Source organism: Podarcis pityusensis (assembly GCF_964106645.2).
Source record: "Podarcis pityusensis genome assembly, chromosome: 7".
Taxonomy (NCBI): Eukaryota; Metazoa; Chordata; class Lepidosauria; order Squamata; family Lacertidae; genus Podarcis; species Podarcis pityusensis.
Genome location: NC_138031.1, coordinates 27,695,488 through 27,707,285, shown reverse-complemented (window position 1 = coordinate 27,707,285; position 11,798 = coordinate 27,695,488). Strand labels below are relative to the sequence as shown.

The following is an 11,798-nucleotide window of genomic DNA, read 5'->3' as shown; positions in this document are numbered from 1 at the left end:
AAAGTAAGCTGTCCTGCTGGGCTTAGCCTATGTCACTTCCCCTCACTTTAGGAGGAAATAGCTAAACAAGCCTTTGTTCCTAGTCTATATGTGAACTTTGGTGTGTGAGGAGCTGTGAGCTGATCCCCCAAGCCACATGGCTTTAACCCATCACTTTTGTTCCAGGCAAGAATGTGGTCCAAAACTAGCATTTTCCTATAGCAATAGTTTAGGAGCTTTTATCATTTTGTAACCAATATATGTTTGACTGCCTGCGCAACTTCTTCTGACTACTGTATGGAAAAGAACATGAATCTGAACTTTGGAGGGTTTGTAAGTAAACCATTTTATAACTTGCAGGCATGTGATCTTCTCCTATGCTAGAGGAAGTGAGATAATTTGGAAATAACTCTGAAAAGGGGATGTTTTGCAGTTCACTAAAAGGGCATCACCTTGCCAACAAAGGTCCGTATAGTCAAAGCTATGGTTTTCCCAGTAGTGAAGTATGGAAGTGAGAGCTGGACGATAAAGAAGGCTGATCGCCGAAGAACTGGTGCTTTTGAATTATGGTGCTGGAGGAGACTCTTGAGAGTCCCATGGACTGCAAGAAGATCAAACCTATCCATTCTTAAGGAAATCAGCCCTGAGTGCTCACTGGAAGAACAGACTGTGAAGCTGAGGCTCCAGTACTTTGGCCACCTCATGAGAAGAGAAGACTCCCTGTAAAAGACCCTGATGCTGGGAAAGATGGAGGACACAAGGAGAAGGGGACGACAGAGGACGAGATGGTTGGACAGTGTTTTCGAAGCTACCAGCATGAGTTTGACCAAACTGCAGAAGGCAGTGGAAGATAGGAGAGCCTGGTGTGCTCTGGTCCATGGGGTCACGAAGAGTCGGACACGACTAAACGACTAAACAACAACAACAAAAGGGAACATTTTAAGGTTTTACAGCTTTTATCTCAACACTTTTCTTTGCTCCTATTTTGCCATGTGAAATCTCTGCTAGGGTTCAGTCCCCTAACTTGAATCTTGGCATGCAGAATTTCTACCAATTTCCACTTTCAAAAGACCTCAAAATGACCCCTGTAGCACTGTGTTAACATTTCTACTAGAAGTAAATTAATCAATATGGGCCTGCAGTATGGGAGAGGATTATGTCACATCCCACCATGCTGGGAAGTCATTCTCCCACCCCCGCCTCAAGATGTTCTCACTGACAAATACCAGATGCTGACAATCTTAGCTATTGACTCAGCAATTCCTCCTAAGACAGTGAATCTGTGTAAGTTCAACAATGTTTTAAGCTTTCAATTTAGAATATTATTCTGCAAAGCAACAATAACAACTGTTATTTGCTTTCTATCTTTGGGTAAAAAATGAGCCACCAAAGAAATGATTAATGGGTGCTGTACCTTATTGTTCTTTGCTGGAAACCACAGGAGGTGAGACTGCTCTTGTGGTCAGGACCTGCTTGTGGGTTTCTTGTAGGCATCTGGTTGGCCACTGTAAGAACAGAATGCTGAACAAAATAGGTCATTGGCCTGGTCCAGCAGGCTTTTCTTTTGTGCTTATGGTGTAGCTATGAAAGCATTGATTTTTGAACTTTAAGCAATGGAGAGCTTCTTTTTTGGGGTCCCCTTCCATTTCTACAACCCTGCCTGCCCTGGCCAGAGCCGGGCTCAGGGCGGCTAATACCAGTAAAATTACAATAAAAAAATAAAATAAAATAAATAAAAATAAATAAATAAATAAATAAATAAATTTAAAATACAGGTTGAAATATAATTTAAAATGCAGCCTCATTTTAATAGTAGCCCATAGATCAAAACCATAAGGGGGGGGGGGACATAAGGGTCAGACTGAGTCCAAACCAAAGGTCAGACAGAATAGCTCTGTCTTGCAGGCCCTGCGAAAAGATGTCAGGTCCTGCAGGGCCCTAGTCTCTTGTGACACAGCGTTCCACCAAGTCGGGGCCAGTACTGAAAAGGCTGTGGGCCTAGTTGAGACCAATCTAACCACCTTGAGACCTGGGACCTCCAAAGTGTTGTCATTTGTGGACCTTAAGGTCCTCCGTGGGGCATACCAGGAGAGACGGTCTCATAGGTACTAGGTATGTTCATTCAACCTTTTTTCTGCACTGGACAATATATGTAGTTTGGACAGGGAAATCAGGCCTCCTAAACCCAATACTGTGCAGCCAACTGGCCCTGGTGAGTTCTGGCTGAAAAGAAGAGCCCGGAGTATCACTGAGTTTAACTACAGAAACTACATTAACCACCACTGCCCTAATTACCGTATTACTATATGATCCAGCTGTAGGTTGCAGGTTTGATCCCCATGTGGGACAGCTGCATGTTCCTGCATTGCGGAGGGATTGGGCTAGATGATCCTCAGGGTCCCTTCCAACTATAGAATTCTATGATTCTATAAGCAGTCCTTTAGAAAACCAGGTCTTAGACTGTTTTAAAAGTCAAAGCCAGCACCTCAAATTTAACCCAGTAATATCAGTACCAGTGTAGCTGCTGTAGCATAGATCTCTATGCTGTGATCACTTTGCTCCTACTAACATAACAGCAGTTTCAGTTATAGGTTTCAGATCTCTGCTCTTTGCTGTTAATCTTTGTCTAGTCTCTGGCCTTTCAAACCCAATTCTATACATGTTTACTCCTTCATTTACTGGACTTCTCCCCATATTGCAATCTGAATTAAAAAGCTGACCAATTTAATTTTTAGAGCAACAAATTTGACCTTCAGATCAAGCAGTCCAATGGGGAAAATAGAAATATTTCCGTTTTGATTCAGATTTAATTCCTTTCTGCCAATGCATTGTAGAACCAAGATGATCATGGGTCTGGAAACCATGTTTTATGAGGAATGGTTAAGGGGGCTGGGTATATTTAGCCTGGAAAAGAGAAGAATGAGAGGAGATATGATGGCCATCTTCAAATATCTAAATGGCTGTCACATGGAAGATGGAACCAGCTTGTTTTCTCCTGCTCCAGAGGGTAGGATCCAAAACAATGGCTTCAAGTTACAAGAATAGAGATTTTGACTAAACAATCAGGAAGAACTTTCTGATTGTAAGAGCTGTTCAACAGTGGAATGGACTCCATCAGAAGATGGTGGACTCTCCTTCCTTGGAGGTTTTTAAGCAGAGTTTGGATAGCCATCTGTCATGGATGCTTTAGTGGAGATTCCTTCATTGCAAAGGATTGGACTAGATGAAGCTCAGGGTCCCTTCCAACTCTACAATTCTATGATCCTGCAATTCTACCCATAGGTTTTGTATCCAAGTAAAAGCAACAAGCAAAATATCACATAATGACTGCATATATTCTGGTTGGTGAACACTGACAGGAGATTTTTTTTTGCAGATCAAGAGTTGCTTTCGAAAGCTACAGTGGAAGAGTTTTGCATGAAAATAAATTTCAGAGTTGAGTAGTTAGTCCGCAATCATGCAAAGGCAAAATCTGTCACTTAATTTGTCACTGGCAACATATTTACTCAGTTCAGTTCTGCTAAATGAGACCCAGCTGCGCTGATAGAACAGGCTTTGAGAAGAAAAGAAGGAGGTGAAGAAAGGAGGTCCATGAGAAATCATGCCTGACGCAAAAGTACAAAGCAGTGTGATTAAAATTTGCTTATACAACAGAGTGGAAAAATTCCAAACCAAAAACGTTATGGATGGTGAGATTCAAATTAAAATGTTCCACTCTAATGGAAATGTTAAATATGAATGAGACTAAAGATGCCTCTAGAGAGTCCAGTTTCATTTGTACAAGCATGTTCAGGTCCTAAAAGCAGGAAATAGGGACTGAAAGACAAGCTATCATTTTCTCAAGTACTGGTGATCTGGGTTTCTTTGGATACCAAAGGAGGAAAGAGCATGTATGAAGTTGCATTGACCATGTCAAAAGTCTGGTTGGTTGGAGAAGAGGTTAAAAGAAATCACTTTCCTGAAGGTTGTTTATCAAAGGTGAAGCCAGCAGGAGAAGCATACAGGGACAGAGACCATTGTTTGCTACTAAAGTAGAATAGAATTACAGAGTTGGAAGGGACCACAAGGGGCATCTAGTCCAACTCCCTGCAATGCAGGAATCTCTTGCCCAATGTGGGGCTTGAACCCACAATCTTCAGATTAAGTGTCTCATGCTCTACCAACTGAGCTATCCCAGGTGCATACTTCTTTTGCATGCATATAGGAAATCCCAGGTTCAATACCCAATATCCCCAGTTGAAAGGATCAGGTAGTCAGCGATGGAAAAGACATTTGCCCCAGACCTTGGGAGCTGCTACCTGTCAGAGTAAACCACATTAGATGGGTGGGCACATATAAATAGTCTAGCCTGGAATGAAGCAGCTTCCTATGTAACACCATAGAATAGAATATGGGTACTAGAATGCATGAATGATAAGTTAAGGGTGGGGGCGTAGAATGCCAGGAAAGAGCAAGACGATTAGCAAGTCAGTTGGTGACAGTTAGAGGAGAAGAAACCCAAGAGAGGACTGCAGGAGTAGAGGAAGGAAAAGTAGAGGAGAGAGAGGACATCAGGGAGAAGGAGGGTGGAAGCAGAACAACAGGACAGATTCTGTTACAAGAACATTATCCAACTAGTAACTGATAACAGACACTATTCTTGCTGAAACAACTTTTTTTGACAGGGGCTAGGTTTTATTTATGTTTAAGCTTGTTCATTGTTACTACTGTAAGTTGATTATTTGCTTTACTATTTTCAGACGTTGTAGTTTTGTTTTGTTTTGTTTTGTTTTGTTTTGTTTTGTTTTGTTTTGTTTTGTTTTGTTTTGTTTTGTAACATCCTATATAGGCCAAAGCTTGAATGTGAACCTGCAATTTGAAATTGCACCTGTCATGCATTGACATGACTAATACTGAGTGGTGACAATATTACTAAGAAAATGTGTGCTAGTCAACAACTTGGAGATGGGCCTGAGAGAGCTCAGATGTATGTATGTATTTAATTTACATCCTGCCCTTCCTCCCGAAAGATCCTTTGGGTGGCTCAGGGTAGAATTTTGATTATGCAGTGGCGAAACTGATACAATATAGCAGTTAAGAGCATGATCTGTGAATAAGACAGTCCCCATTTCAACTTTATGCTAATTCATGAAGTCACTAGATGGCCTTAGGAAATCCACTATGACTCCGCCATTTGCAATATGGGTGTAGTAACATTCCAGCTTGAAGATGGGGTTGCCGTATTAGTCTGCTGCAGCAAAAAGTAGCACCTTGAAGACTATTATGGCATGGGGCTTATGCCATAAACTTTTGTGGCCTACAGCCCACTTCATCAGATGTATGATATGTTATTTTGAGATACAAGTACATATATATACGGGATGGGGGGTGGGGGCTGTAAACAGTGAGGACAGAGAAAAGTGCACGGTGAATGTGAATGGTGGCCATTCACAAAATCACTATGCAATCCTATACATGTCAACTCAGAAGTAAATCCATTGGGTGGAATTTGAAGTTGTGCTATGGAGATTGCTCCATCAACATCAGTATTTATGCTTGCCTGGTGGAACAATCTCCTCTCCCCCCCCCCCACCCATGCAGTATGAGCAGTATGTCAGTCACTACTGATACTTTCTCTTTTTTTCACAGAAGAAAATAGGAAGGAATGCCATTGCTTCTTTGGCTTGGGCTTTGGGGCCTCATCCAGCTGTCAGGAAGTGACCAGGTTTCTTCTGTTTCGACAAATTGTTCAGAAACAAAAGTAAGTGTTTTCTGCCACACGTATTGACCTGGGGCAGAAAAGGCACTGCCTCTCTACAAACCATGGCTTGCAAATTAAACACCAGCCCCCAGAAACTCCACTTTCTGGTACAAATTCCTCCCTCTCTTCTCTAGTTTGCTATACCCACAAGCCAGAGGATTTGTGTTGCGAACCACGGCCAGTGCTTACAAGATCACCTCATGGTTTGTCAACCAACGTCAAAATATACCGTGGACCAGAGCTTTCCAAACTTTTCATGCTGGTGACACACTTTTTAGACATGCATCATTTCGCAACACAGTAGTTCAGTTTTACTAGCAAACCAGAGGTTAAACTAACTCCTTTCCAGCCCCAAAAGGAGCATGGGGAGTGTTCATGCGACACACCTACACACTGCAGCCAACACACAATGTGTCATGACACACAGTTTGGAAAGCTCTGCCTTAGACACTGGTCAAGTAAAACAAGCCTGCTCAACACAGAGCATTGTTATGTACTATGAATATATAAATCTGAGCCACGGGGGAGAGAATTTACTGCCACAAGCTGTGGATAGCCACCAATTCATAGGACTGCCAATGGGGATTACAAAAGATCATGGAAGATAGCTCTGAACTCTGAGCTCCACATTGATAGCTCAATGTAAATTCCATGGTAAAAGCAGTATGCCAATTATACCTCTGAATAACAGTTGCAGGGAGGGCAAACAAAGCTGTCACTTTTAAATGCCACTTGTATAGTTTCTAGAAGCATCTTGAAAGCACTTGGAAACAGAAGGATGGACTAGATCAGGGGTTGGCAAGGCTTACCGGCCATGGGCCGGATCACTCCCCCGGAGATCGTCCGTGGGCCGGGCCGGCACAGCGTGACACCGAAAATCATGTCTGCACATGTCTGCGGCACTGGAAATTGCTTCTGCGCATGCCCAGATGCCAAAAATCGCACCTGCGTGGAAGTGATTTTCGGCATCTGGGCATGCGCAAAAGCAATTTCCGGTATCTGCGCATGCACAGACATGATTTCCGGTGCCGCTTGGCGAGTCCCTGTGCCACAGGCGGCTCGGTTTGGTTCGGGGGCAGCTCCTGGGCTGGTAAAACGGTCTTCGTGGGCCAGATCAGGCCCATGAGCCACATGTTGCCAACCCCTGGACTAGATTACTGATTATCAACTAGTGGGTCAGTGCCTACTAGTGAGTTAAGACCTGATCTAAGGTGGTTCACAACAGGAGAACTACCACCATGCAAATATATGGTAGAAAATTAAGAAGGGTTTGGGTTAAAAGTGGGTCCTGGGTCTGGATACCTTTGATGGACCTTTGATCAGATCTTCTGTTTGCATGCATTCCTGAGAGAGGAATATATGCCAGTTAAGTTAGGGAGGATGTTGTGCTTTGCTGAGCCTGGCTCACTATTTGCAAGCTACACTTTGCAAAGAGGTGATATAGCACCTGCACTGGGTAACATACATGGCCAGCTTCCTTCCCCATTCATTGTGAATTGACTTTCAGCATTCAGTTTCAATTTTTAATTGTTGGCATTTGTCTCTTTAGGAGGACTTCCTTCTTCCTTCAGCTAACAGGACCATATGTGGAAGAGGCCAGCATCTAAGAAGTGGTGGTTTGAATATGACTGTACTGAACGCAACACATCTTCCCACTGAATATTTGCAAGTTTTAGAAAATATTCCCTGTCCATGTGAGCACACAAAGAGCTTTCTGACATGCTTATTACAGGATCGTATGATTGCTCGTTTCATTATCTTCATTTTCATGCTTTGGCTTTTTGGGAACAGAACCATCTTCTTCTTTCTCCTCTTCCGTATTAGAAAGACTTTCTTCACTGTCTACATCTGGAATTTAGCTGTAGCTGATTTTGGTGCCCTGTTAGTTCTGTGCAGTATCTTCATATTCTTTTGCACTTGTGAGGATTCGAGTGATGCTCTTGTTAAATTGTTCCTGTTACTGGCCTACCTATTTTTCTTCATGCAAGGTACTAGCATGCATTTCCTAATGTCCATCAGCATTGATTGGTTCTTGGTTGGCCTCTTCCCTATTTGGCACCGACGTCACAGTCCAAAATATTTGTCTGTTCTCCTATCTGCCATTGTGTCTGCTCTTCTCTGGGCTCTGTCTTGCTGGCTGTTACTGTTTTTCAATTTGGGGCTTGACCCGCAGTCAATCATTATCATCACCTTAATGATCTTTGCTCCGCTAATGGTCATCTCCACCCAGACACTGGTCATCAAGATCTGGCGCAACTTAGGTGAGCAAGGAGAACCTTGCACAGAAATTTTGCTTGGGATGTTTTTCTCCCTTGTCACTTGGGCCCCCCTGAATTTGTTCTTTGCCTTGCACCGTGATTTTGCAACCATCTCTTCATTGGCTTTCGTGTTCACTTCTCTGAGTGGCACCATCAACCCAGTACTTTACATTCTCATTGGGCAAACACTTCTTTCTGATTCAGGAAGTCTCATGTTGTACTCTAGGTGGGTTCCAAGGAGGGGAGGGGAAATCCACTAAGCAAATGAGAGACTTGCCATTTTGAGGTGGGGATGAATAATGGTGAGGAACTCTAGGCAACAGATACCCCCCCTTTTTTTTTAGAAGAAAGAAAGTCTGTATTGGTTCTTAAGGTCTTGATGGGTTAAAGCTATACCAAGATGAATAAAGTGTGCCTAAAGAATATTTACTTGATAAATAAAAACTACTGTATGGCATGCACCTTGTTTCACTTATTTAGAAGATACCTTGGAATGGATGATAGTCCTAATTTGTAACTGGGTTAGCCCTTCCTCTGCTTAGCTCAAAGACAGGAACCTTTGATTCAAGTAAAGAATCCATGCCCCCCCTTGTACTATCAGAGCCCCCAAGAAATGACATAGAGACTTCAGAGAGAAGTCAACCTATTCCTGTTTGACAAAGAGAAAAAAGCATGCCAAATACCTGTACCTATAATGTGGATAAAAGTTCTGGGTTCAGTTAAGAGTTTGGGGGCCCTTAGAGGTTACAGCACTGATTGGTAGAGTGTGTTCTTTGTATGAAGAAAGACCCAGATCCATCCATATCATGGATAGCTCAGTAAGCAAAGCGTGAGACTTAATCTCGGGGTCATGGGTCCCTTCCAACTTTACAATTCTGAAATTCCATGAAAAGGATTAGGTCACAAGTGATGGGAAAGACCTTTTCTGGAAACCCTGGATAGCCACCTGCAGTCAGAGCAGATAAACCTTGCCTAGGTAGACAAATAGCCTGCTGTAATGTCATGAGACAGCTTCCTGTGTGGTTCATATGCCAGTGGCGTAGTATCCCAGGGTCACAAAGAGGGTGTTTGAAAGCCCATTACTATTTTGGCAGCAGAGCCTGTCTCCAATATCCTAGAGCTGCTCAATAAGCATGAAAGGGGAGCTATTTACTGTGTACTCCAATGCTAAGCACAAGGTGCTTCAGTTTCAAGACAATGCTGGGCAAGTTTGGTTACGTACAATGGAATTTCATGGAAAACACAACTTAAGTCACTCCAAATTGTGCTATTGGAGCATTCCCAATCATCTGCCTGTGTGTGTGTGTGTGTGCGCGTGCGCGCGTGCGCGTGCATGCACACGCATTTAAGGCAACACATGGAGATCTGTATTGATTGTTGCAGTGCACCCCTAGTTTTTATTGCCATATGATTATGAGATTATTGCATAATCTTAGGAGGCTATGTAATTTTAGGAGTGTGGCTTTGAGGGGGAGTGGCTGTGACAATCACAAAGGGACCCTTCACACCTGAATTTGCCACTACACTACTGAGGCTAACACCTCAGTTCATTACAGGCAAAAGGAAGTTAGCATGTCAGCATGTAGTTTCCATAGATGTCAGCGCCTGGCAGACAGTCCCCATCAAAAACATTACCACTCTGTATTCAGTCAGGGAAAAGAATGAAGCAGCAGGAAGCAGAGAGCAGACAATAGCTCAGAAACTGACAAGAGTATTAAGAGAACTGACAATCTGAGTGCCAATGTCATTCTCCGAACATGCAGGGCACCGGCCGCGACACTAGGAGTACAGACTAGGACTAGGTACAATGGTAGCCGGCAGCATGGACAGAGACCAAGAGGCCACATCAGAGGACAGATGATATGAAGAGACAGGAGGGTCATGCAGGTCCTCCTGCACCCAGTAGCAATTCGTCATTCAAACACCACTGGTGTCGGGCACACAGCAAAAACTCAAGTGCATGAAGTGATAAGAAAGATTGGTGTTATTACAAGTGGCACCTGCAAGCAAATGTTTCAGTTGATACTTGAACCTGGGCACTGGAGAGGAATATTTCTGTGCCCTTCCTCCTGGTTTGGAGGAGGACAGCAGGAAAATCTGTCAGATCCAGTGATGAGGCTCTAACAGGGGATGGTTTCCCCATGTTGCAAGGAATTCAAAGGCTAGGTGCCAACAGGCCTCAATCTGCCTGGATGAGGGAAGCATAATGCACAGCTCCCAGGTATTAATTTGTGTGTGTGTGTGTGTGTGTGTGTGTGTGTGTGTGTGTTGTCCCCACTGAGTACTCCAGCAACTTCCAGGAGCCCGTCAAGACCCTGAATGGGTTGGGGATGGACAAATCTGTCAAATCTGGTTTCTCTTATTCTCCCATTTTTCCATTCCTAAATTCAGTTCTCCACATTTCCATATCAACTTTTTGTTTTTTAAAGGAAGAAAGCCCTCATGAAAATTCCTCAACTAATTTCTCCTCATATACATATTTTTGTACATATGCATATACATACATTAGCTGCTGGTGTGGTTATTTTGACTGATTTTAATTGTATTTATACTATTGTTTTTGTTTTTAAATCAGTATAAGCTGTCTTGGGATGGTTTCTTTCCTTGAAAGCTAGAGCATAAATGTATCTGATGAATGAATAAAGCATTGCTCACTCTGCTGTTCTTATCCATCTACATACATCTAATGACCCACAAACAAATATTTGCAGTTCCTTACCTTAGATTCTTTGTGAAGACTTCTCTTCCCATACTTAATCACATTTACTCAGAAGGAAGCCTTATTGATTCCACTGTCAGTATATTTTGGATTGCTGCTATAATAACCTAAGGATCTGTTTCATGAAATCATTCTAAAAGCTGCACAATTGAAAGGTTTACTTTGTTTAAAAAATAAATTGGGATTACTAAACCCTGGTTCTTGTGTTGCTGTTAAAATGTCAATTTAAATGTCAGTTTTGCATGGGAAATATTCCACTTGAATGTAGCCTCAGGTGATGAAAGGTGGCATTTACTATGCCAGGGCAAACCATTCAAACTGGATTTTTCTTTGACAGGAGTGGAGGTGGGGAAGAAACACTCCTCTCCAGTCACAAAGCAAAAACTGACATTGGTGAAATAATCACCATGTAGTTAATCTACCATGCCAAAGAAAGAAAGAAAGAAAAACTCAATCAGGCGAATTAGACCAAAATAAGATGAACGCAGCAACAGAGCCAATGATTTGTCTGTAAACCTCATCTGTCAGGGAACATCCACGTGTGGAAGCAGACATCCATGAATGAATTGTCATGCTGCTTCAGGGAGTTTACATGCAAATAGGATCCTGATATGAATCTAGTTTTGTGGTGCACCCAATATTCTCACCCTCTCTACTGTGGGAAGTGGATGTCACTACACTAGGGATCGGAGAATATGTCAGTTTCTCTTTCTCTCGGTTTCTCATTTTTCTAAAACGGGGGAAATAAGGATGATGTATTTTTGATAAATTGTTATGTTGAAATTCCTAATAAAAGAATATTTTAAAAAAGAATAGTTTCAGGTTAAGAATGGACCTCCAAAACGAATTAAGTTCGTAACTAGAGGTACCACTGTATTTTATTTGCAGAGTCCACCATTGTAGTCCAACTGATCCATGGAAGGACCTTTATACTAGCTGAGAAAGATGGTAAATGAAAGATAGTAAATGAAAATGCATAGGACAGAGAAAACCAATAGGAACTTTAAAAGGAACCAAACAATACATATGGCTCAGGAACATTTCGAAATTACCATTTGAAATGGTAACCCCCCCCCCCCATGAACATCAATTTAAAAACTTG

General features: G+C 42.4%; 1 protein-coding gene across 3 annotated transcripts; it reads left to right on the top strand.

Moving 5' to 3' along the window:
* Window positions 1-4,429: 4,429 nt before the first annotated feature.
* On the top strand, window positions 4,430-8,434 carry LOC308481561 (proto-oncogene Mas-like). 3 transcript variants are annotated; one of them, XM_081014036.1, is made up of 3 exons: window positions 4,430-4,646; window positions 5,608-5,719; window positions 7,269-8,434. In XM_081014036.1, the coding sequence occupies exons 2-3, from the start codon at window positions 5,624-5,626 to the stop codon at window positions 8,235-8,237; spliced, it is 1,065 nt and encodes a 354-aa protein (XP_080870162.1). In that variant the 5' UTR covers window positions 4,430-4,646; window positions 5,608-5,623; the 3' UTR covers window positions 8,238-8,434. The 3 variants fall into 3 exon arrangements, with proteins under 3 accessions (XP_080870162.1, XP_080870163.1, XP_080870161.1); XM_081014037.1 differs by having other exon boundaries at window positions 4,430-4,650; window positions 5,611-5,719; XM_081014035.1 differs by having other exon boundaries at window positions 4,430-4,687.
* The last annotated feature ends 3,364 nt before the right edge of the window (window positions 8,435-11,798 follow it).

What these genes read in the sequence shown, in the direction of transcription:
- LOC308481561 (XM_081014036.1), top strand. Translation starts at nt 5,624, where the DNA reads ATGCCATTGCTTCTTTGGCTTGGGCTTTGGGGCCTCATCCAGCTGTCA. An exon ending in CAAATTGTTCAGAAACAAAA is followed by an intron (nt 5,720 to 7,268) that starts GTAAGTGTTTTC and finishes TTGTCTCTTTAG; the next exon opens with GAGGACTTCCTTCTTCCTTC.